The 25,000-nt window shown below is 32.5% G+C and overlaps 8 protein-coding genes across 11 annotated transcripts; 4 read left to right on the plus strand and 4 right to left on the minus strand.

The window, feature by feature from the left end:
* Positions 1 to 1,712: 1,712 nt before the first annotated feature.
* Positions 1,713 to 4,401, minus strand: LOC123273525 (the record flags this gene model as incomplete). The annotated part of the gene is given in 3 exon segments (XM_044740932.1): positions 1,713 to 1,849; positions 2,104 to 2,472; positions 4,195 to 4,401. Coding segments are annotated over 2 exon segments (495 nt in total), but the record flags the coding sequence as incomplete, so codon positions are not given.
* A 1,344-nt stretch (positions 4,402 to 5,745) lies between these two features.
* On the minus strand, positions 5,746 to 8,188 carry LOC123273528 (replication factor C subunit 5). Its single transcript, XM_044740935.1, has 9 exons — positions 8,080 to 8,188; positions 7,853 to 7,897; positions 7,675 to 7,739; positions 7,399 to 7,526; positions 7,101 to 7,263; positions 6,847 to 7,006; positions 6,528 to 6,739; positions 6,312 to 6,389; positions 5,746 to 6,213 (listed from the first exon to the last, which is right to left on the minus strand). The coding sequence occupies exons 2-9, from the start codon at positions 7,882 to 7,884 to the stop codon at positions 6,068 to 6,070; spliced, it is 984 nt and encodes a 327-aa protein (XP_044596870.1). The 5' UTR covers positions 7,885 to 7,897; positions 8,080 to 8,188; the 3' UTR covers positions 5,746 to 6,067.
* Positions 6,852 to 17,865, plus strand: LOC123273527 (tRNA (uracil-5-)-methyltransferase homolog A). Its single transcript, XM_044740934.1, has 6 exons — positions 6,852 to 6,940; positions 15,583 to 15,916; positions 15,987 to 16,169; positions 16,233 to 16,425; positions 16,653 to 17,031; positions 17,107 to 17,865. The coding sequence occupies exons 2-6, from the start codon at positions 15,590 to 15,592 to the stop codon at positions 17,816 to 17,818; spliced, it is 1,794 nt and encodes a 597-aa protein (XP_044596869.1). The 5' UTR covers positions 6,852 to 6,940; positions 15,583 to 15,589; the 3' UTR covers positions 17,819 to 17,865.
* LOC123273530 (ERI1 exoribonuclease 3) lies at positions 8,424 to 9,740 on the plus strand. The gene is made up of 2 exons (XM_044740939.1): positions 8,424 to 8,633; positions 8,744 to 9,740. The coding sequence occupies exon 2, from the start codon at positions 8,985 to 8,987 to the stop codon at positions 9,702 to 9,704; it is 720 nt and encodes a 239-aa protein (XP_044596874.1). The 5' UTR covers positions 8,424 to 8,633; positions 8,744 to 8,984; the 3' UTR covers positions 9,705 to 9,740.
* On the minus strand, positions 9,803 to 15,379 carry LOC123273524 (probable serine/threonine-protein kinase ndrD). 3 transcript variants are annotated; one of them, XM_044740930.1, is made up of 5 exons: positions 14,946 to 15,376; positions 14,679 to 14,824; positions 14,475 to 14,591; positions 14,312 to 14,412; positions 9,804 to 14,244 (listed from the first exon to the last, which is right to left on the minus strand). In XM_044740930.1, exons 1-5 carry the CDS (start codon positions 15,125 to 15,127, stop codon positions 10,006 to 10,008), a joined length of 4,785 nt encoding a protein of 1,594 aa, XP_044596865.1. In that variant the 5' UTR covers positions 15,128 to 15,376; the 3' UTR covers positions 9,804 to 10,005. The 3 variants fall into 3 exon arrangements, with proteins under 3 accessions (XP_044596866.1, XP_044596865.1, XP_044596863.1); XM_044740928.1 differs by having other exon boundaries at positions 14,475 to 14,594; XM_044740931.1 differs by lacking the exon at positions 14,475 to 14,591 and having other exon boundaries at positions 9,803 to 14,244; positions 14,946 to 15,379.
* A 63-nt stretch (positions 17,866 to 17,928) lies between the features above and the next one.
* On the plus strand, positions 17,929 to 21,397 carry LOC123273526 (centromere/kinetochore protein zw10 homolog). Its single transcript, XM_044740933.1, has 7 exons — positions 17,929 to 18,063; positions 18,138 to 18,340; positions 18,398 to 19,229; positions 19,301 to 19,750; positions 19,830 to 20,033; positions 20,105 to 20,379; positions 20,469 to 21,397. Exons 1-7 carry the CDS (start codon positions 18,021 to 18,023, stop codon positions 20,682 to 20,684), a joined length of 2,223 nt encoding a protein of 740 aa, XP_044596868.1. The 5' UTR covers positions 17,929 to 18,020; the 3' UTR covers positions 20,685 to 21,397.
* On the minus strand, positions 20,725 to 22,944 carry LOC123273531 (RNA-binding protein Rsf1-like). Its single transcript, XM_044740940.1, has 3 exons — positions 22,728 to 22,944; positions 21,708 to 22,438; positions 20,725 to 21,365 (listed from the first exon to the last, which is right to left on the minus strand). Exons 2-3 carry the CDS (start codon positions 22,370 to 22,372, stop codon positions 21,338 to 21,340), a joined length of 693 nt encoding a protein of 230 aa, XP_044596875.1. The 5' UTR covers positions 22,373 to 22,438; positions 22,728 to 22,944; the 3' UTR covers positions 20,725 to 21,337.
* Positions 22,945 to 23,041: 97 nt separating this feature from the next.
* Positions 23,042 to 24,836, plus strand: LOC123273529 (mediator of RNA polymerase II transcription subunit 4). 2 transcript variants are annotated; one of them, XM_044740937.1, is made up of 4 exons: positions 23,042 to 23,239; positions 23,309 to 23,715; positions 24,328 to 24,462; positions 24,574 to 24,836. In XM_044740937.1, exons 1-4 carry the CDS (start codon positions 23,172 to 23,174, stop codon positions 24,735 to 24,737), a joined length of 774 nt encoding a protein of 257 aa, XP_044596872.1. In that variant the 5' UTR covers positions 23,042 to 23,171; the 3' UTR covers positions 24,738 to 24,836. The 2 variants fall into 2 exon arrangements, with proteins under 2 accessions (XP_044596872.1, XP_044596871.1); XM_044740936.1 differs by having other exon boundaries at positions 23,051 to 23,239; positions 24,556 to 24,834.
* The last annotated feature ends 164 nt before the right edge of the window (positions 24,837 to 25,000 follow it).

The following is a 25,000-nucleotide window of genomic DNA, read 5'->3' on the forward strand; positions in this document are numbered from 1 at the left end:
GGTATTTTTAACGAGTAAATTAATTAAAATGTTTTACAAAATCAAACTCACAGTTTTTATGAATTTCTATATGTGAACTTTTTTTATAATTATTTCTTTTTAATTTAAAAACATTTAAAAAACTGTCAGATATATGTTAATTTTAATATCATTTTATTCTTTTATAATAATGAATTTAACAGACATCTGACAAATTGAAAAATTTTCTTAACAAATATATTATCACAAAGAAAGTTTTTAAATAAATTACACCTGTAGAAAATTTCAAAAACTATTTATACAATTTTCTAAAAATATTTTTTAATACTGATGAATTTGTTGGAAAAAATTAAGAAATATTTTGATATCATGATTTCAGTATCATTTTTAATGTAGTTATTACCAACAGGACATAATTTACAAAAAAAAAAAACTGTTAATTATTATGATATTGAAATTGAGAGACATCTGATAATTTTTAGAATTTTTTTAACAAATAAATTAGAGCAAAAAAAATTTATTTACAAAATTTTATCTTTAGAAGCTCTAAAAAATTATAAATGCAATTTGTTGAAAATAATTTTTTAGACCTACTTTATTTTTCAAGAAAAATAAAAAAATTTTCAAAGGGCTGCTAATTTTAGTGTCATATTTATATAAATATTTAAAAAAATTGTATTGATATAGTTTATTTATAACTTTCGCAAATGAAAATTTTTTGTTACATTTTCTTCATCATAATTCATTTATTAAAAAAATTCCACAAATTATCAGATATCTGTCAGTTTCCACATCATCAATTATTCAATTAATTATTGAATTTTCGTTGTCACGTATATGTTTACCAAAAAACTTGGAGCGAGTACATAATCTATTAATTATCCACCTGTCAAATTGATCTGGATTTATAACAATAGTTATATCGTAATAATTTATTTGTCCCTTGTAGATATTCGAAACTTTTGCACAAAAATTATTGCAATATTTATCCCTTTTTTCAATATGTTCAAAGTAAACGACAGAATTATTGCATAATGGTTGCGTTTAAATTTATCAAGTGAGTCAAATCTTGATACAAAAAATGAAGTGTGGCTATATTCACTTTTAAAACTTGAACGTAGCCAATAATGATAGCTGTCAAGTCTATACAATGGCTGCGTTCAGGTTTACTAAGTTCTGAGCAGGGCTGACTTTATCTACCAAAAAAATTAATTTTAGACACACTTAAATAAATATACCTTGCATTGTTTTATTATAGATTTTTTAAAAAAATAATATAGTTATTTTAACACTTTAGTTTTTAAAACTTGAACGCAGCCAATGAAACTTTTGATTATTGATATGAAAAATAATCCATAGTTTTTTTCACGATAAAACAATTTGTTATATGATATGATATGATATGATACTCGTATTAATTATAAAAAGTATTAAGGTCCATGTTTTCAATCCAGGATAAGAGTTTTATTATTATTGCTAGTATATTTATATATGTGAAATATATAGATATATTTTATCATTGGATAAAATTTTATCCTGGATTGAAAAACTGGCCCTAAATTTCTTATTAAAATCTAAAAAAGGTATGTAATAATCGTAACAATTGTATTCTATTGTACTCTTCTCTTCTATTATAAAATATATTTAATTTTCTTTCCTTTCTGAACGTTTACTATGATTGTAATTGCGACAGTGCTTTTTTTTTACAGTAACATTATGAGTAGTATTATTACCTGAACTAGGTCACCAAAATCGCCACCGGCAGCCGTAAAATTGATGTGACAAATGAAAGGTAATCGATCCTCTCGAGGACGTCGAACTTCCACTTCATAAGTCCGTCCCACATCGCCGTAAAGAGTTCTATTGCAAGCTGTTAAATTACATTGAGTTTATTTCCAGCAAATCATACAGTCAATTTGCTGTTTATTATTATTCCCATCTGAGATTACTCCTATTTAAATTCAACTATATATTTTAACTGAAGCTGATGAAAATCTCTGATGGTTAAGGTAAGTGTATAAATACCCCGTTAAATACTAGTAATAGGAATAAATTATTACTATTACTAATAATAATTATAGTAATTGATTATTACTAATAATAATTAATAATAAAGATAATTACGGGTACAGTATTTAGGCTCGTCGGATTTATCAGAGCAGTCGTCCTCGCCGTCGCAAAACTTGTCCTGGGCGATGCAGTGCCGATTATCACATCTAAATTCAGACAAACGGCATCCCGTGGCGGTGAGATCAGTTTTCTGGGATGAGCTACTGCTGCTGGTGGTCACGGCAATGTGATAACTGGCAACACCAGGTGTTGTATGGAAAATCAAAGCAAATCCAAGGTAACTAATAAACCACGGTGGTCGCCACCACCACCACATACCGCCAATCTTGCTCCCGGTTGCTGCGGCTACTGGGTAATGACCAATCGAAGCTGCGAGTACACCCACGATCAGCAAACGCCGAATAACCAACATACCCCTTCACCCTGGAACAGATTTTTATTATTCATCCTTTCAATATTTCATCTACTTATAGATTTTTCATTTTAATAATAATTAAATATAACTATAATATGACATACCGAAAAATTTTAACTGCCACACTGATTTATTAATTATAATTGATTATTGAAAAATGAATTTTATAATATAAAAATACAGGTTTTAATATCGGGATTGTATTTATTGAAAAGCTTCATTTTATACTGAAATAAAATTCTCATTAAAAATTTAATTACTCCGGTTTTGTTTCAACGTTGTTTAATTATTCATTTAAAGTTATTATTATTATATAACTGATTTTAATTAATAATAATAGTTATAATAATAATATTTAATATATCATCGAATATAAAGTTATTATTAAATATTAATTAGTGTAATTCATTTTAAATATGAAATTGAATAACTTTAACTCGTAAAAATTCAATAACAATAATAATAATAATGATAACAGTAATTTTAAATGAAATTCATATAAATATTTATATTACAAGAGTGGTAAATAATTTTTGATGTCAATGGCACTTTTTGAGCTCATTCATATATTTAACCACCCACATGCCGCAGCGTACACGCGTCGTTGACCGCGAAGTGAGATCCCTTCCGCAGAGCTATAATATAATTTATATTCAATACGAATTTCTCTCCATAGATGACAAATTTCTATATCAATTGTGACTCTCAATGGGCATTGTGTATCTCGGTTATTGTATAGTTGCATAAATTATATAACTATTGAAAGAAATCAAGGAGAGTACAACGTAGAATATAGAATATAGAATCTATATAATAAAGACATATCTTTATATGTATATATATATATATGGAGATTATTCATATATAAATAGAGAAAGAGGAAGGATGGTAAAAAAATCAAGGGTTTTCACGCATAATGTAGCTTGTTCTTTCCGCTGATTTGATTTAAAAAGCATGGGTTGCGCAAGCGCGCGACCCTTTTTTTTACCTCCAATGCATCAGAGATTTGGTTCAGTACACTCTAACTCACTCGGTTTATACATACATGTCCCGTTTACGTGGTGTATCGGGTGTATATGCTCTGTCTCTGTGTGGTATTTGCACACATGACATAAGGATAATTGAAAACAAAATTTAATTGGGTTGTCCATCAACGCTGAAAGTTAATTAATTACTATATAAATTCTGTTAATTATTTACTAGCAGCTATCTGGCATTAAATTATTGTTTTCATGCAGCTGAAATAATTTATATAGTAGCTAGCAGGAATGATAGGGACCCAGTACTGCTAGTACTGCATGCTACTCTCTATGTACTCTATATACTAGTATACATATCTATATATTTGTATGTAACACAAGTATGTCTACATGTATACAAATGGTCAGACGTTGAATATACACGGCGTGTATATGAATGTAACTGCGCGGTCATCAAGATCAAGAACGCGGTTGAACAGATACGCAACCCTATCTATCAGTCTTGGTAGCGCGCGAGCGCATTTATGCTCTTTTATCATTTCCAGCCTTTTTTAATTTTTTACATTCTCACCCTCAGTCCCGTAGGTTCAACCCCCGACTTACTCTACTACGCTATTCATCAACCATTATATGTATTGTACTAGTAGAGAAATGTGTACCGAGCTACAGACAATTAAAAGACACATGTGTCTATCACGCTACAATTTTTTACAACTATTGTATTATATTTTTATATTTTTATATACTCACATGTCCAATAGCCAGCCGGATAAATTCTTTATGTATTCTTTATGACACTCAGTACTTTATATTATTATCTTGAGCTTTTGCAAAATACAACAGACATTTATCGAAAAATGTGTCAATTTAAATATTTTAAAAGGTAAAGTATTACTATTTAAAAATATAATTTATTCAGTGTTTTATTTTTAAAATAACCTCACACAAAATTTAAATTTCCAGAGGACGTGAATGAAAAATTACAGTAAAAAAAAAAATAATATTAGACTCGTGACTTTTTAAAATAAACGTCAGCGTGATGCTGGGAATGATGATTGACACGCACAGCTTCTAGCAGGAGCATTAACAACTCGTGATAGCAGTTCAATATCCCGCACAGAAATGCTGAGTCGACTGGTATGATGTTACTCGAGCCGGCTGAATCGAATAACGGGGACCTTCTGTCGACGTCCGCGGCGGCAGAGTACTCTGCAAGCTCGCGGTCAGGTAGTGGCTCACGGGGGTAGCGCATTCACCGAGAACGGAGCACCAGCTGCAGGGAAGCAAGAGAGGAATGAAGGACCTGGTAGTGGTGAAAACGACGGGGCTATACAGCTCAATGTGGTTCCTTGCCCCTCTACCAGCTCACACATGCTCCTCTACACAAAAGTTCCAGAGTGTACGTATCTAGGTGGAGAAGTTGGTATTGCACATACACATAAAGAGATCCGCATTGGTAGGTTGTAGCTGCGCATTGGAGGCGCAAACGACCCGGCCAAAACCCGGCCCCCCCAGTCGCCGGCGGCAGTATTACACACCATGCGAGACCTGAGTACTCGCGGCGAGCTAGCGACGGAGGGCCGAGCCACCCCAGCAATCCCGTGACGGCGGTGGCGGCGACGGCGTCCCGGCGGTTCCCATCTTTCCTCGCTGGTACTAGCAGCAACTCGCAACGCTCAGCCCGAAATTCTCCATACTACAATCTGTCTCTTTCATTCGCGCGCGCGCTTCCCCTTTGCTCCCCAGGATCCAGGATCACCCTTTGCTACGAAGGTTTAAGGTATATGTACGAATAGTAGAACCTCGTAATCTTTATCTTTGCTTTACGCCCGTACCGCCTAACCAGTACACGTAGATTTTAGTACCTAATTTATGTTAATTATATGATAGATTCAACTCAGACTGCAACCACTGCAGTCCGATCCTCTAGCTCACCTCTTGCCACCGGCATCCCCCACGCTATTTCTATTACTGGTTGTATTACACAACAGATACTTGTTCTCTATCTACCGGCACTACGTTTAATTGGTTTTGTGTTGTGAATATAAAATTAAAATAGTATACTGTGAATGCAAAAATCAAAAACACATGCTGTTACAACTGCTACCGCTGATACTGCTTTTATAGATTCAACTTCAACTCCAACTGCAACTGCTACTGCTACTGCTTGTAAATTCAAAAGATGCAAGTCAAGTTGAATTTAAAAATACCCCGGACAATATTACAATGGATAGATGGATAGATATTTTTTATATTATGTAATATATAATCATGGGTACGTTAAAAAATAATGATATAAAATTTAAAAAGTTGGTTGACATATCTCAGTGTTGATTCTCGTTATATTTAATAGGATACACTTGGATAATGATGTCCGCGAGAAAAAAAAATTTTTACCAGTTTTGTTGTTTGCTGGTAAGCATAAAAGATGCAGCCAGAAGTAACGAAAAAAGATTTTAAACATGTCATAAAAACAAAAAAAAATATATAAATGTATTAAATAAATTAAGAGACATTTCTAAATTCAACTCGACGCGACGATTGTTTTACACTGAATTTTTCATATTCCAAGCATCACCGTGTACTTAATACTTGTCATGGCACTTCTCTACGGCAGCACTTCTCACACCTTTTCAATATCCCGAGCATTTTGAAAAGCTGAAACTAGAGCATTTAGTTGGACTGCTTCGTTGCATCCAGCTGCAGTTTGCTTTTCAATTTGTGCTAGTTTAATAATTAGTTCCATAATTATATTATCTGGAAATTCAACTGAAACAAAATCGTACTCGCGTTAATAATAATATCTATATTTAAAAAAAAAATAAAATGTCAATAATAAAAAAAAAAAAATTAGTATTGATACGTACTTTTGTTAACCAATAGATGTAATTGAGTCAGTATATCTTGTAGCGCGAGACCTTTTTTTATCTTTAAATCATTGATCTCTGTTAAATAATAATAATGATAATGATAATTAAGGAAGTTACTTGGAATTGAAATTAAGTAAAAGGGTAAGTTTTATGAAAAGTACTCAATACATTTGATGTAGAAAGTTAAAAGTTAAAATGTAAAAAAAAGGATACTCGAGTAAGCTGAAAAGTATTGCTCGTTTAGCAACCAATTTACGATATTTTTTATATCAATTGGCAGAGGATGACCAACACAGGAATAAACATTTGTTTCAGTAACATCTCCGAATGCTAGCCACGTACTTTGAAGAACATTAAGGACTTTTCTCATATCCCCGCCACTTAGTTCCATCAGAGCACGTTTACCATCTTCAGTTATTTTGATACTAAAAAATAGAAAACAAAGTATTAAAAGTAAAACAAAATAAAAAAGGAGCACGTAAATGCCCGCGCAATGTGTATATTTATAAAAATAACATCTTAACGCAATTACTTTTCTTCTTTAACGACGTGCTCAAGTCTCGGAAGAATCTGCTCAGAGTTAAGTGAACCAAACCGGAATTTAGTGCACCTGGATTGCAGTGCAGGTATGATTTTACTTAGATAATTACAAATAATGCAAAATCTTACATTCTCGGTATACTTTTCCATAACTAAAACATAAGACAGACAATAATACATAAAGCATGATATTGTTGAGGACCTGACGTACAGCAACAAAGTCATAAATTTAAACCAGTGACATACTTCTTCTCAGAGCATTTTGAGCGTCATTTGTCATAGCATCAGCTTCATCCAGTATAATTAATTTAAATCCAGATCTATACATTGTTCCTGTGCTTGCAAAACTAAGGATTTGTCCTCTAACAATACCAATACCTCGATCGTCCGACGCGTTTAACTCCAACACCTAACAAAGGATAATAATAATAATTGTAGTGATAATCCGTTAAACGATAATCCAGTATTTTCTGCAGTATGATTGATTTATTAATTATACTTAAAAAGCTTTGAATACTTAATAAACTAGTGCAGAGATACAAACCATCGAGCTGAATTGTGCCGGCTTATACAATTTTTTGGCACAAGCCAGGATTGTACTTGTTTTTCCAGTACCAGGAGGACCATAAAATAATAAATGCGGTAGTTGATTTTCATTTATAAATTTGTTAACTGAAAATAAATAATAGATGATGATGATGATGATAATAATAATAAGGATAATAAACCGTAAAAGCGGCTTTTTAAAAGACTTCTCAGAATTTTATGAGTTATTAAAATATTATTAAAAAAAAGATTTATTGTTAAAATAAATACTTACTGGTTTTAATAATATCCTCATGTGAAATGAGGTCATCTAATGTTGATGGCCGGTACTTTTCAACCCTTTAATTCCCCCGCAAACGGTAAACATACAAATAAATGCAAGCACATTGTTAATATTTACATTGCTCTAACCATTTTCCCATTTAATATTTAATGAGCGTCATTTAACTTACCATGGTAAATTCCCAGATTTATCAACTCTCATTGCCGTTACTTTTTTATGACACAAATAAACAAAAAAAAAAAAAAAAAAAAAAAAATTAGTTGTGTATCCTTAACGACCTCAAAAATATGCTACAGCTCAAATTAAAGTCGGCTTTTTATTTTTTTACTGCTCTTCTAATTTACTTTTCAGCAATAAAAATATAAAACTAAATAACGTATAGAATAAATGAATCACTTGTGTATGCTGGCCCTGGTCTGCTTTCTGCTTTTTGTCCACAGTAACTCCAGTAGCAGCGTTATTTTGCACAGTAGTTTATTATTATTGAGTAAAATAGAGGTTATAATATTATTTCGCGCGCATTTGTTAGCCGACGGGTGACGCTGCGTGACGACACAAATACTAAATAAAATAATAAAAACCTATAGCATAGAATAATAACAATAGTGGGGTATAGAGTACTGTCACATGGATTGTCACAGAAGAAAACTGTAACTAGTTACGTGATACGTGAAATACAGACAGTGATTATAGCTAAAAGGACCAGGTCACCAATCACGTTACGCTATTTATTCAGTGACACGTGACTCTGACGTTGAATGGCCATGTGACAAGCATGTCACTGTTGTGCTCTATGCCATAAACGTGTGTGTACACTCGTGTATATTTTATAATACAAAACTAGTATACGTTCCACTACTTCCATCAGCAACACCAGTATCAGGAGTATCACGAGTATCAGGACGTAGACCTACTCTCTTGCTTTCTGTCGACTAGAGTATATAAACTTTGTACATATCAACCTGCTTTATACTTTATCTTTTATACTTTATACTTTATAAATTTTTTTTCTGTCCTGGTATTGTTTTTAAAATAACCTTTTTTTTTTATTGCATTTTAGAGTATAGAAAAAAAATTAAATATTGACGACGTAATCCGAGGCGTGAGTTATTTGCTGGCAGCGAGAACGAAGGCACAAAAAGACGTGTGGTGTTGGTTGATGAAAGCTTGCACATTTAGCTTGAGCTGGTGCACATCAGCTGCAAGTAGAGAAGAGAACACCGGCGTAAAGAGAAAATAATAAAAATAATAATAATATAAAAATATAGTTGAGTAAAAAAAAACGGGAGATTAAAATTATTATGGCACTGCGTTTAATGAAAAAAGGCCTAGGACCGGTATCGTTTGGACGACGTCAAACACCGGATAATATCGTTCAAAAATTCAAATATTTACTGATATTGGACTTTGAAGCAACTTGTGAAAAAAATGTACAGATAAAAAACCAGGAAATAATCGAGTTTCCTTGCATTGCGGTTAGTACGAAAAATTGGGAAATAGAGAGTATCTTTCATGAATATGTAAAACCGAGAGTAAATCCAATTATAAGTCCGTTCTGTACAGAATTAACAGGAATTATGCAAGAAACAATTGAGAATGAAGAATATTTCCCAGTTGTACTGGATAAATTTTCTACATGGCTCGCAACAAATAATTTTATCAAGGATATAAATAATTCTAGTAATAATAATAATAATAATAATAATTATGAAAGTACATTTGTTACTTGTGGTGATTGGGATCTAAAAGTTATGCTGCCCAATCAGTGTTCTCTTGATAATTTACCAGTACCGCACTATTTCAATCAGTGGATTAACTTGAAGAGAATTTTTTACATGGCAACACAGTATTATCCAACAAGCTTGAGGGACATGCTTAATAAATTAAATTTGTCAGCGCAAGGTAGACTTCACTCGGGTATACACGACTCTGTCAATATGAAAAGAATTATTGAAACCATTGCCAATAAATATCCTGTTAAATTTGATTATACATCCAAAACGAAAGCAATTTTAGATTAAAATTTATTATTTAGAAATATACATATACATATATTTATTTTATATTATAACTTTATTATAATCATTTTATAAAATTATATATGAGTTAGTATAAAAAATTGCGTGGAGTGTTTTTTTTTCTACCCTGGATACGCTACTTTATATAATAAGTACAATATTAAAATAAATGAAAATGAAAAGGAATAAAAAACAAGTGGAGTAAAAAAGTTTTTTAAAAAATGAAAAGAAAAATTTTAAATACAAGTAATATAAATTAGTTTTCAAGTACGCGCGCGTAAATTCATAAGATGCTTAACGTTATTTAAGATCCGGATTCTGTTCTTCCGTGAGCTGAAGCACCACCAGCCTCAGTAGAAGGAACACTAGCGGCAGTTAAGATTTTTATCGCAAGATCACGTTTCTCATTAGCTGTATAAATTCGTAAAACGGCCTCGATATTTTTGTCAACACTGTTGTTATTATTAGACTGAATTTTAACGAGAATACCCCTTCTGGCCGGGATGAGACCCTCGCTAGGCACAACACTCACAAGTTCACTGTGAGACAATAGCTTCGTTCTGTATGGTTGGTTATTACTTGTCATATTTGTTATAATAACTGTAGCGTGTTTTAAAATCGGAGGACTTAAAGTAACAGATAATGGAGAGACAGTAAATTGTTTATTTTTATCAGCTTCTACATCAATGCTCACGTCTGTAACTGGGTTCCTCATGGACGTTGTTACAGAGGACGATGATGAGGATGGTATTGGTTGATTGTTGTTTGCTCTCGTAATATAATTTGCGTCAGTCAAATACCGAGTTTCAGAAGCAGAAGGCAAATAATAACTATTATTTTCATTGGTAACAGTGATTGCGGTACAGTTGTTTATCTCACTGGCGCTGTAAAGTGATTGAAATAATTTTGATTCATTAGAATCGTCATCATCGTCGTAATAATAATCATCTGTATCCTGGTATATCGACATTGTGTCGTCCGAATCCCACTCCATTGTTAAAGTTATTGCGTGTCGCGAAAGTTGTCGACACAAAATACCGAGGTCCTGAACAGAGTCACGTATAATATTCAAATTATTTATTGATTTTTCCCCAGTAATAACTTTGCTAATTTGGTGAACCATGCTCATAAATATATCTTTGCTATCTTTAGATTTTTTAACTTGTTCGGCTTGAGTTATTTTTTTGTAGAGTCTGCGAATTCGCCATCGTGTGGGTTCATCGCCGTGCATTATTGTAAGAGTAGCTATATCGGTAACATTGCCGGTGGAATTGCCGCAGCCGCCTCTGACCCCTGAGGCTGTTGCCCCGCGTAATAATGCCATGTCCTCTCGACGAGGTCGAAATCTAAGTGTTATCCACTGAACCTCTTTCGGTGCAAGTATCACTTCCGTCGGTTCGATGTGCCAATTTGATTCAACTGATGGATAAACGGCTTTCGGTGCTAACGATATTTTAGCGTAAGCTGACAAATCACCTGTATTTTCTAGTCTTATTTTAGTGTTTAGAGTACCATTGGAGTTTAATTTACCGAGAGGCAACCACATCTGATCGCCTATTATTTTAAGCGCTTGACCAACACAAACTTTTGCGTAACCACCGTAACCGTAAAGAGGAATTATCCTAGAAGGTCTCGATAATTCTTTGTTGTTGTTGTCATTGTTCTGTTGCTGCTGATGCTGTTTCTTATCAAAATAAGTAAATGTTATTTTTCCAGCCGCTGGACCAACTGAACTCGGATTAAATATCACCGTAAATGTCTTACTCTCCATACGCTGCAGTGTCACCGTCATATTGGTACTCGAATCACGATCTTTTAAAAATTTATAGCAATTATCTTTATCAGTTATCACTCCCTGGAGTTTAATTTTCGAGCTTCCAATGTTACGTATAGTAAACTCACGATTTTCGTATTTACCAACTTTAACGGTAGTCCACACTAAAGTTGAATTAGTAGACTTTATTGGAATTATAACGTCATCCGTAACGGCTGTAGGTGGTCTTGAACCACCAGTGTTGGATGTCGTCGTAGATATTGTACTACGGGGTGAATTTCTACCAGATAAATTTATTCTCGGCACTATTGTCGTCCCTATACTCGCCGTTGATGCCGGTGACAATATATTGTTGCTAGGAGATAAACCAGCATCATTTACAATATCGCCGCTGGCGCCGAGTTCAACAGAACCAGCGCGCGTACCACCAGTACCAGACGCACCAGTAAACATCATACGCTGTGGAGTATTGCACCGTTGACAGTAATCGTTATTTTCATTATCAACTCCAACTTTATTACTTTCTCTGTCTTTATCTTTTTCCTCTCTATTTTTACCTCTTCCTTCCTCATCTTCATTTTCTTTTTCATTTTTTTCATTTTCTATTAATACTGCTGAATATGAATAAATATTTCCATCTGTTTTTATATTAATTACTGCTTGTCTATCATTTAATTTTATTCCTGTACTGCTGTGGTATTTTATTAATACAATGCTCATTTCGTCAATCTGTAGTGTCAAATTTTTTGGTTCAATATTAAAATTATCCTCCGGCAATTTATCAAATGGTTCAACAGCTACTGATAAATTTACCATTTTATTTGTTTTATTTTTTAATCGTATATATTTATTTGTATTAATTTTTAATAAAACTGGCGTTGCATCAATTAATTCTATCTCACGATGACAGTCACCATTAGCTGTTGCTGTTGCTCCCGTTACTTGAGTTGTTGTTGTTGTTGTTGTTAGTATTGACGTAGAGCTACACGTTAAATCTTGATTTTTGAATTCATCATTGATCGTTGGAATGAAACACATCATATGTTGTTTCGTGAATATTTCACGTGTCGACATATCCATTACCTGAATACTAAGTGAGGCCATTACTGGATCACCGAATTTTAAAAAATTAACCATTAGTTTAGCCGTTTTTGATTCATTCGGTTCAATTAAAATCTGGTCTGATGGCACTATTATTTCAACGTTATTTTTATTACCTTGAATTTGGTCCAATTTAAATGTACATATTAACCAACGATCGCTTTCATTTTTTATTTCAATGTCTGCATCACGCGGTACTCCAATCAAACATTTATATAAATCACGAGTATTTTTACCTATACTTATTTTTTCGCTAACTCTTTTTTCATAATTTGTATAATCCAGTTCTTGTTTTATAACCATATTATTTTGTTGCTGGTGCTGCTGATATTGATCATGACGCTGACGAATATTTTCTAACAATGCATTATTATTATCATCATCATCATTTCTACCGCTATTATTTTGTTTAATGTTATTTTGCATCGAATTATGATTTAAAAGTTTATACTTTGACAAAGGCGATTCTGCTGGTGATAATATTGATGTTTTTATTATTTTAATCCCTTTACTATTTTTATAACTCTCTGATGCATCAACAACATCTTTTGTACTCGGGAATAAAGCTTTAGCAACATCGCTGTCATTATTAAAATGATTTTTATCATTAAAAGAGTCAAAGTCATTTTTAATAACACCGTTAACGCTCTTATTATCAAAGGATAATCCATTTGATTTTATTCCAGCATCATTATCCGATGCACCAGCTACTAAAGTTGTTGAAGACGTGCTGTTCATAACAGGTAACGAAGTTCTCGCTGGTAATACTGTATAAGTATCCCCTCCGCCGGGCATAATAGTCTTTGAACTTAACATAGAAAGATTATCAGACTTTTGTTTCTTCTTGAGCATCAAAAGTTGATCGATTAACCGCCGCGGACTCCCACCCAGTTCGTCAGACTGCAACACCTGAGCTATTTTACTCAAACTCATTAAGTCGTCAGCCACTGTTGTTTTTGAGAGTTGCGTTTCATCGCAGCTGTTTACCATCGTATTATTACTGAAACTTTCAGACTCAACGTCCACAGTGCCGTTAAGCGTACTCGCCATTTCACCGCCGTTAACCGGAGATTTATAACTTGCGATACGTTCGGGACTTCTGATACTGTGCAGTCCAAAATTAGGCCTATCCACAATGCTGCTTATAGTGCTGTTCGATAATTGGCCCAGGGGATCGCATTTTCTTTTGAAATATTCACCAACCGATACTTTACGACCACCAGATGTGGCCGTAGCACAAGATGCTAGCGATAAATCCAATTCGCCTATTATTCCTGAAAAACAGGTTAAGTTAAGATGTTCTTTCCTATTATTGTAATTATTATTATTATTATTATTATTGTTGTTTTTGTTGTTATTATTATTAGTATTATTGACACAATTTGTAGAAGCAACAGGAACAATTGTAGTGGCTGATGGCGGTATTACGTCATAATTTTGTCGCCAGGACAATTCATCAGTCAATAGTTTATTATCAAACTGCGAACCTGACAGGAAATCATCGTTGCCAAATTTTTCCATCAACTCTGCGGCTGTGCTGTTAAAGCTAAACCCATATGCATTGGAATTATTGGCTTTAAAGCTCGATAAAACTGACGTCGATGACGTCACGCCGTCTTCGTTAATTATTGACGATCTCCCGGTAAATTCTGTCGGCTCGAAGCTCACCTGTAATTATAAATAATCTTTAGTACATCATAAATTAAAAGCTTTTAATTATTTTGAAATAACTCACAGTAGTTGAGTTGAATTTTGACACCTGATTGGGTAACGAAGTCTTTCCTTCTTCTGTTGCTGATAAATTTTGGATATTCACGTTATTTTCTTTATTTGTGTCTAAAACAGTTGTTATTTTTTTTTTTAATTATTCATTAACGCTAAAAATAAAAATAATTTACCATAGAGAGCAGGATTGTTATCACGTTGGCTACATCTTAATAATAACTGTCTCGCAAGTTCTCTTTCAGTCTCAATATTTATTGTCGTATTGTTCATTCTTGATTGGTCCTTCATCACTGCTTGATATTGAAATAAGCAAATAAGTAATAGAATAAAATATGTAATAAAAAAAAAAAAAAAATATTTATATAATATATACTTACGAGTAGAAACATCAATGAGGCCCAGCGAACTTTCTCCCGCGCTTGCTGTCAACAAACGATCCTCAGATTGTCTTTCGCTCCAACAATTGCTGTAATCATTGATCGGAGAATTTTCAGGCATAAACCTCGTACCAGTTGATCTCATTCTGGAGTGAACAAATTATCAAAAATTAAAAAAATGAAAACTAACCTTCAAGTTAATATAATTAATTATTATTATTAAAAAAAAAAAAAAAAAAAAAATGCAATTGATAAAAGAAAACTTACACTTTTCTTTCAACAGTCGAGGAAGCTTGTGGTGGCCGTAAATTAGACAAAGTAATATCAGCAAACTCAAGATCGAATTGTTGTTGGAGTTTATTACTAATATTTCTTGTTGATTTAGTATCAACAAAATTCCCACTAGCATTGCAATGACTATTGTTTACACTTTCACTATTAACTTGCATTGTTTTTGTGGTTTATGTTTGAGCAAACACCCATAACACGTGTAATCATTGATACCAGTATTCTCGCGCGTTTTTTCTTTCGACGCAATTAAAATTCATATGACTGTTGTGTCTTGTTTCCTTTTTTTTGTTACATTATTTTTTCTGACGTATATATTTAACACATAACGCTCCGTACACACGCCTTCTTTTTAAAAAAAAAATCATACAACTTGTAGTTCTTACTATCAACTCCAGAGCGCGGGAGAGTCATGGGAAAAAGTTAGAAATATTTGAAATAATGACCTTGAAATAAAACTATCGGCCATTTTCCTCCAACTAATAATAATAATAATAATAATAATAATAATAATAATAATAAATTGAATAAATAAATATACATAACCTCAACTTCTCAAATAGTGAACCACGAGGTAATAAACTTGTACACATTGACTGATTTTTTTATAATAAAGTTAAAAGATGACTGACGCGGCTGAAGATTGTGAGGAAAAGCTGAGTAATGTTGAAGAAACTGATGAATTAAATAATCCTTACGCTTATCTTGAAAGAGAAGATTTTACATCGGAGAAATTTAAAATACTTGTTTCTGGACTGCCAAAGTATTTTGGAATAAAGCAAGTTAAAAAATTATTCAATGAAAAACTGAGATTGCAAACTTGTAAGATAAAACCCTTGAATAATAAGCTCAATTGGATCTTTGTTAATTTTCGCAATGAAGAGGCACGGGAGCATGGGCTGAAAACTATCGATGGGATGGTTTGGAAAAATTGCCAGCTTACTGCCAAAGTAAGTTTAAAATTTTTAATTTTAATATTTTTGATATCATTTACAATTTTTTGTTATTTTTATTCAATAGAAAGCAAAAGCCGCCCCAGATCCATTTATCAAGCGGAAGTTGGAAGCTGACGAAAAAAATTGTAAAAAATTAAAAACCAATGATGAGGATAATGATCAAGAGCAAAAGGAAGAAATTATTTCGGTGCTTGATCAAATAAAATCTACTACAATTCCTCTTTGGGATGTTCCCTATGAAAAACAGGTAATTTTCATTATTAACACTTGAAATATTTGAGTTATATTGAGTAGAATTATTTTTTTCTAGTTGAGTATGAAGCAAAGTGAGATGAGATCGATTATTGCCAAACTTGGGCAACTAATTGCCAGGAATAATAGCGGATTAACTGGGTGGATTGAAAAACAACGAGCTGTTAATGATGGATTAATTTGCGAGTTGAAACCAATTTTAAGTGCTGAGGAAACCAATGGATATAGGAATAAATGCGAATTTACGATAGGTAATTTAATTTTTATTTTTTAAATATATTCGTTTATTTATTAATTTATAAGATCATGGAATTACATCCCCTGTGACCATACATCATTAGTAACAAAGTAACTTAGTTATTAGCTTAAATTCTACTATAATCCAAAAATAGAAAATAAAAACATCAATAAAAATATAAAATATAAAATACTTAGTTTCAAAATAACATAAATAATTATTGTACTTTTTAACTTTTAGGTAAAAATGAAGATAACGAAATTTTAATTGGCTTTAGAATGTCCAGTTACGCTGCTGGATCAACAACTGTGGGGCCAATTGATCACTTGTGCCACATTCCTGAAAGAATGAAAATCGCTGTAAGAGTATTTCAAAAATTTGTTCGAGAATCTCAGCTAGATGTCTATGATCCAGTGAATCACAAAGGATTTTGGAGCCAAGTTACTATTCGAGCTACTCGTCTAGGCCATTTGATGCTGATTATTGGAACTTATCCCAAGAATTTACCGGTTGATATTTCTTTCGACGATTTAGTTGCCAAAATAATAAATTTCTTTGAAGAAAGTGACGGGAAAGAAGCTCAGGTCACTTCATTGTACATCCAGATGATGGGTGGATCGTGAGTTAAATTTATCAATAAAATTTTTTAAGCCTTGATATTGATTGATAATTTAACTGCTGATAATTTTTCCAGAGATTCTGACGGAGGAAATCGTCCACAAGAGAGAAATGGACCGATTAAACATTTAAGCGGTTCATTACACATTGAAGAATCGTTGATGGGTTTGAAATTTCGAATATCACCCCAAGCGTTCTTCCAAATAAATTCTCAAGGTGCTGAAATACTTTACCAAGCCGCTATTGATTTAGCGCAATGTGATAAAGAAAACACCTCTCTTCTGGACATTTGCTGCGGAACTGGAACTATAGGCCTTTGTTTTGCAAAACACTGCGCGGAAGTTTTGGGCATTGAGATAGTAGGCGACGCGATAAAAGACGCCAAGGAAAATGCCAAGCAAAATAATATCGACAATAGCGAATTTTTCGTCGGGAAAGCAGAGTCTCTGCTGAAAGCTGTCATCCAAAGGACGATCAAGGATAATATAATCGCTGTTGTCGATCCTCCTAGGGCTGGGCTCCATCATCAAGCAGTATTGTCGCTCCGTAAAACTAAAAAAGTATCTAAAATTCTGTATGTATCGTGTGACCCTAAAGCGGCTATGAGTAATCTAGTTGATCTAGCCCGTCCTGTTTCCAAACAGTACCTCGGTGAGCCTTTCGTACCAATCAAAGCTATACCTGTTGATATGTTCCCCAACACTAAACATTGCGAGTTAATTATTTTATTAGAGAGGCTTTCCTCCACAGCATCTTATTCCCCGGATAGTAATACAAAATGTGAATAATTTGTATGTATTAAAACAAACATTTATTAATAAATAATTTTTCTCTATTTTTCTATTTTTATTTTTAATTTACCTTACTCTCTACTTTATCAACAAACAAACAAACAAACAAATGAGATTGTAACCTCAAAAAATAAATGTACTCGTGTAAGTACAGAATGTTTGACAGTGGCATAATATTTATATTTATTTTCTAAGAAAAATGAGTTCCTTAGTTATTGATGTTTTGCTAACAGATTCAACAGGTAAATATATTTATTAACAAAAATTAAATATTTAAATTATTAATCAATAATTATTATGTTGTTTTTAATTGCAGGCAAAATGAATGCTGTTGAATTGAAAAAGAAAGTGAATGAAATAGAAAAAAAAATAGTTAAGTTAAAAAGTGACGTTAAAGAATTTATTGAAGATAATTATATAAATTTTTTACCAACCCTCCAAAATGACTACGTTTTGGTTGATAAAAGTCGAAAACTCATTGAAGAAATAGGACTCTTGAAATCAAAGATTGACGATCAGGTAATTGAATTTATTTTTTTGTTATCAACATATTTTTACACTGGTTTAATTTTTTAGATCAAAGTTGAATTATCTGGGTCAATAAAAGAGTTAAAAAATTTGTCTCAAGCGTTGATCGCTTGCAATTCGAGTCTTTACTTGTCTGCAAAGTTACTGGAACTTGAACAGTTTACCAAGTCGGTTGACAAACTGCGGCAAAATAAAGACTATGTCGAAGCGGCTAGAGTATTACAAAAAATAGTTGTTCTGCTGACGGACGAAGAGTCTCATGATGATTTACAGATGCTGAACATCTACTCGGCAATCAAAGAGAATTACCAGCTTACGTACAGATCTCTCTTGTCGACCGTACTGAAACTCTGGGAGGAACACGTTATCTGGGCAGCCAGCGATGATGATAAAAACTCTAAGACTAATAATGATACCAGTAGCGTGAGCCTGACGATTGATTGCGATCCTGATGAAATAAAAAATATTATACAAGCTCTATACTACTTGTCAGAACTTCCATTGTGTCTCGAGCACTTTTCTACTAAATTAATGAAGTTAATAATCAAACCAATAATTAGCGCCGAGTGTTCAGTGTTTGTTCTCGATGAGAAAGTCTTCAACGTTGTAACTTCTAATGAGAAAAAAGAAATACCGTCGTACAAATCCATTTTACATAATTTAAAAATGCTGTTTCAATTTATTTATCAGCATTTAAATGTTATTATCGATGACAAAATGTTTATAAGCCGCCTGAATGAGCACTTGTGGACACAATTGTCAGAATATTTGCTAAACAATTGTATAAATGACATTATTCCCAGCTCAAGTGTTGAACTGAATAATTTTAAAAGTATTGAGGATGACATTCACGAATTTGAACAATATTTGGGAGAGATAGGTACAGTATTGATAATCAAACAATTTAATAAAAATTAAATGAATGTTTATTTATTCGATCGTTTATTACAGGTTTTATTACTCAAGAACAATTAGTTATTTCTAACTATATTAAAGATATAGATAAGTTGTATATTGCTAAAATATGCCAGGAATTTTTAGTAAAAGCCAGTCAGCTTGTTAAAAAAAATTTGCATGATTCTTTCAAGTATGATCACCATGTTAACGAAAAATTGGAAAAAGAGTCTGATGAAATAGTTAATTGTACGCTTATAAATGCACAAACTGAACGTCATTTAAACAAAAATACATTTATTTTACCGGCTTGTCAAATAAGTGCCAGTGCTAGAGAGCTATTGCAACTTGTACATGATATTCTTAATGAGGCGGTACTTAATTCGGAAAATTCAACTGATGCTGCTGCTAAATTATACTACACTAGTCGCAATGTTATTGAGCATTATGTTTGGACAGTACCTGAGTATCATAAAAAATTTTTAGAAACTATTCCTCAACAAGTTGGTACGTTCTCTAAAACAAAATTTTTTTCTTATAAAGGTTTACAGTAATTGTAATTTAATGTTGAAAATTAATTTTACAGCATTATTTCATAACAACTGCATGTACCTGGCTCATAATTTAATGACACTTGGCCATGAGTATAAAGCAAAATTACCAAAATTAAAAAATCACAACATTACATACGTTGATTTAACATTAAAACTACGAAATATCGGCTCTCAAACTTTCCTCAATCACGTTAAATATCAACGTGGTATAATAACAGATATTATTAAAGATTCAGGTATGTTAGTTAATTATTCATTAAATTAAGTAAAATTATTTATTAATAAAGTATAAAACTAATTACATTAGGATTATCTCAATTGGCTCAAAATCAATTGCCTTCGTCATCGGGAGTTGAGCGTGCATTGAGACAGTGCATTCGACAATTGGAGTTGTTAAAAACGGTTTGGTTTAATGTACTGCCTATAAACGTCTATCACAAAACACTTGGCTGCATATTGAACTCAATGATCGAAGATTTAATTTGCAAAGTGACTATACTGGAAGACATATCGGCCGACGCAGCTACTGAGCTTGTAAATCTTTTTAACATGGTTGTCAAGAGAGCTCCATTAATTTTTTCGGTAATTTACCTATCTAATCTACAATTACTTACCTTATTTAAAAAAAAAAAAAAAAAATTATTTACCGGCTTGGTTACTAATTTTTACAGGAAGAAAATTCGGTCAATCGCTATGTTAAAAAGTGGCAAAAAATGTTGGAATTGATAAAAGTACTTGAGGCTTCGCTGAAAGACATTGAGAAACGCTGGGCAGACGGCAAAGGTCCTCTAGCACGCGAGTTTTCGGCGAGTCAAGTCAAACAGCTAGTTCGAGCACTTTTTCAAAACACAGAAAGAAGATCTGCGTTACTAGCTACTATTAAATGATTATAAATTATTATTATGATTAACTACTCTATAAATTTTGTACAATTTAAAATAAAAAATTTATTTAAAAATTTTAATTGGTTCGTCGGAAGATAATTTAGGCATCGAGGTAAATGGACGGTAATTAATAGTCATTTAATTAATTTTTTTTTTCGACTAATAAGCATTGATATTTTTTTTTTTTATTTTTATTAGATTTTTTTTTTTTATAAAATTCTCTTAATTTTGGCGTATTAAAAATGTGATTCTAGATTTGTTTTATCCTTAAAGGCAGAGATAAGTGTAAAGTATAACTACCAAAAAAAGTATAAGATGAATGTTTAATGGAATAAACGTAATATGAAAAATAGATTTTTAAGAAAGTGTAACATACACCGTACGACTAATTGTGTATATAATTAACTTAATTAATTGATTGATTAGATTGTTGTTACAATAATATCTGTATTACTCATTTTTTTTTGTTTTTTTTGTTTTTTTTTTTTTTTTTTTTTTGTTTTTTTTTTTTTGTATATATACACGTAGCTGTGTAGATTGGCCAGAACAACGGGTGGTAGTGGTAGTCATCGAGGGGGCAAGCAAGAAGTTGATGATTTATAATTATTTGCCACTCTTATTGCAGTGGTAACGTAGAACTCGCAGGTGAAACTCTTTTACGTGCATTCACGAAGATGACGATGACTGTGAACATTGAAGCGTACAAGGATTTTTTTTTAATTTCACACGTAGTATTTTCAGTACCCATATTTTGCTATTCGAAGATTAAGAAGACAGTTTTAAAGTACTTATAATGTATATCAAGTAATATCCACATGCATTCGTAGATGTAAAGACGTTTTTAAAAAAATTATTTCAAAGTTAATTAAAAAAAGGCAGAATAAAATAGCAGTAATTAAATGACTGCTCGTTAAAAACTGGGTAGTTGTAAGATAAATAGAATTTAAAAAAGATCTTTTGATAAAAACAATGAATAATAAAATGATAATTAGAGATAATGATATTATTGTTGTATTGGACGTATACCTGCCGCGTCCAGCCGGTGACCGATTGCGGTATCTAGAGGAAGCTCCTGAGGAATCCTTATTTCTTCTATTATAATAGTCAACAGAAGCATCTCCGTTGCCAGACGAATTGTTGTATCCTTGTGAGTAAGAATTACCACCGGCCATGTAACCGGAATTGTTTCTTCCTCCGGAGTAATTGTTGTCGCCTCCGTATCTTCCTCTACTGCTGTATTTCGGACCACCACCACCCGCCCTGCCTGAGTGATAGCTATTACTATTGCCGCCTTGATTACCGTACGAGTTGTTATCACGGTGATAACCACCACCGGCACCACCACCGCCGTAAGATCTACGTGACCCGCCGAAACCGCCTCTGCCGCCGCCAGATTGGCCTCTGAACCCACCCCCGCCACCGCCGCCGCCTCTATTTCTACTCCGACCGGGACCACGGGAAATTTCAACTCTCAACTTTGTTCCCAATATTTCGGTTCCATTCATGCTATTGCAAGCCAATTCAGCTTCGTCGACCCGCAAAAATTCAATAAATGCAAAACCTGGCGGGTTAAACGCTACCCATACTTTATTTAGCTTCCCAAATTTTTCAAACTCTGTTTGTAAATCTTCCTTTTTAATCGTTTCAGTCAGACCGCCAACGTACACTCGCGTATAACCCTCCGGCGTCATTATTATTATGTTTTTTTTTTTTCCCACTACAATGCAAGCTATTTATTTTTATACTTTTTATTTAATCTGGAAAAATAAAATAATAATTACTAAAATATACAGAAAAATTATTATTAAAAACTTTTTTTATTTTTACTACTACTATTATTATTATTAGTTACTAGAGGAGAAAAACCAAAATGACAATACGAGTCGTCAAAATTGTCACAAATCACAACGTAGAAGTAAACGAGTTATACGTAAATATTTTAAATAAATTTACAGTAAATAATCTACTGAAGTAATTAATTTTCTCATAGATTACTAATAAAATAAATATAAATAATTACAACAACAATAGAATAAAGATATGTACCTTAAACTCCAAATTAATCAATATATAGCGAGGGAATGATAGAGAACGCTGTGGAAGATAAAAACTGTATAGAGCGGCTGCGGATACAGGATGTTGGATAAAATATCACAAAAGCGGGAGGGGCAGAAAGATGTGAGAAGAACGTGAACTATCCCGGTGTCTTTTCATGTCCTCGCTACGGGCGCAATCACTAACTTCCTATAGATCTAAATCAAGGTAGCTGAAGAATCAACTTCGGCTCTTTTCGGCTTGTTCATCCTGAGAGTCTTCGTGTGACATGTTAATACAATAACCTACATTTTCAATGTTGGTAATAGTAAATTTGTGGTGATGATCATTAGGTTGTGTTTAGCTTGTGTTTATACTGTAAAAATAATTTTTAGTGTTATTAATTATTTTAATTATAATTATTAATTAAATTATTTTATACTTACCCGACTCATTATGACTACCAACAAAAGCACTCGTCAAATTTTATTGTCGCTGATTGATGACATGGAGCTGATTGCCAAGTAAGTAAATATAATCCAATTTATTTTGGTTATAAATATAATTATGTATTAAAATTGACTTGTTTTCAGAGAAATGATTGAAAACACAATAGCTCAAAAGCATCTTAAATTATCAGGGACAGAATACGGTCAGCTGGTGCAATTGTTGGTCGCTAAAAACAATGATTTGAAGTCAATGCTCAAGCAGGCTACTGAGCAAGAAAAAATAAATATTAAAATGGAAGCTCTCAAAGCCGAGGTCGACAAACAGGACCAGGATATACAGCAGCTGCAGCGTCAACTGAAGGAAGCTGAACAAATTTTGGCGACGGCTATTTATCAAGCCAAGCAGAAACTCGAGTCAATTGCGCAGGCTAATAAAAAGCCAGTACCTTCTGAGGAGCTTATTAAATTTGCTCACAGAATCAGTGCTTCAAATGCTGTTTGCGCCCCTTTGACTTGGCAACAAGGTGATCCCAGACGACCGTATCCAACTGGTAAGTAAAACTCATATTTTTATCTGATTTTTTACGACACTGAAGTTCACAGACAATAGAAATTTTTTTAGAATCTTATAACAATAAAATTTTTATGAAAAAAAAATGTAATTAAAAATAAAAAAAAAATTATTAGTCGAAATTTTTATAAGCATTTTTTTTATTGTAAATAATTTGTTATAAGAATTCAAAAATTTAACAGCTGTCGCTAACTTATAATACTAAAGTTAGCCGACGTTTTTAATTTTTTGATTCTTTTTTATTCATGTAAGGTAAAATACCCAATTATTGACACTGGTCTAGTTGATTGACACTTGCAATTTTATTCTAATTAAAGAAATAAAATGTTCTTAAAAAATCAATTATCTAAAAATTTACAATTCAAAAATTATATTTATTAATTTATTAGAGTCGATTTGTTTTATTTAATTAAAATAAAATTGCAAGTGTCAATAACTGGGTCTTTTACCTTAATTAGAACGAAAAAATATTTTTAAAAAATTGCACTTATGGTTTTTCAAGTTTTTTATGAATGAAAATTTTTTTTTATAATAATTTTTTCAATGAAAATTTTTTTTTACTGTCAATAAATTATTTTTATATTTTTAACAGACATTGAAATGAGACTAGGATACTTGGGGCGTCTTAGCGATTTACCTCTCAATGGCTCATTACTAGGATCTCATCCAGGGATGCCGGCTGACTTACACAGAACTGGTGCAGGCAGCGGTACTGGAAGTCACCCAGGTGATTATTTTATAAATATCATTTACGATGCTTTTATTTATTTATTTTTTTTTTTTTTTTCAATCGCTTACTTGGAATATTTTTTGATAATAGAACCACCCGCGTCTTTAGCAAATCAATTTGCCTGGCACCCATCCGGAGAATCAATGAATATTACCATGGGTGGAGGTGCTGGACAAGGAAGTGTGCCTATCAATACCCACAAACAGGAAAATGAAGATGTTGAAGTTATGTCCACCGATTCATCCAGCAGTTCTTCCAGTGATTCACAGTAAATTTACGCCTCAAATCTCCATCATCACTCAATTATTTTTCTAAACGCTTTTTTGTGTATATAGTTTTTTTTTTTTTTTTTTATAATAAAAGTCGTACAAGTTTTTTGATACAAAATAACATTTATTTATTTTTACTCAAAAATAATATCTGGTAAAAGTTCATCAAGGTGAGTATCATTGAATAATCTCTCTGGAGTTGTTAATGTTATATTGCTTAACCAATTTTTAAAATGAATATTTTTATCAACTAGTTGTAAACCCAA

This window comes from Cotesia glomerata, unplaced genomic scaffold, assembly GCF_020080835.1.
Source record: "Cotesia glomerata isolate CgM1 unplaced genomic scaffold, MPM_Cglom_v2.3 scaffold_102, whole genome shotgun sequence".
Taxonomy (NCBI): Eukaryota; Metazoa; Arthropoda; class Insecta; order Hymenoptera; family Braconidae; genus Cotesia; species Cotesia glomerata.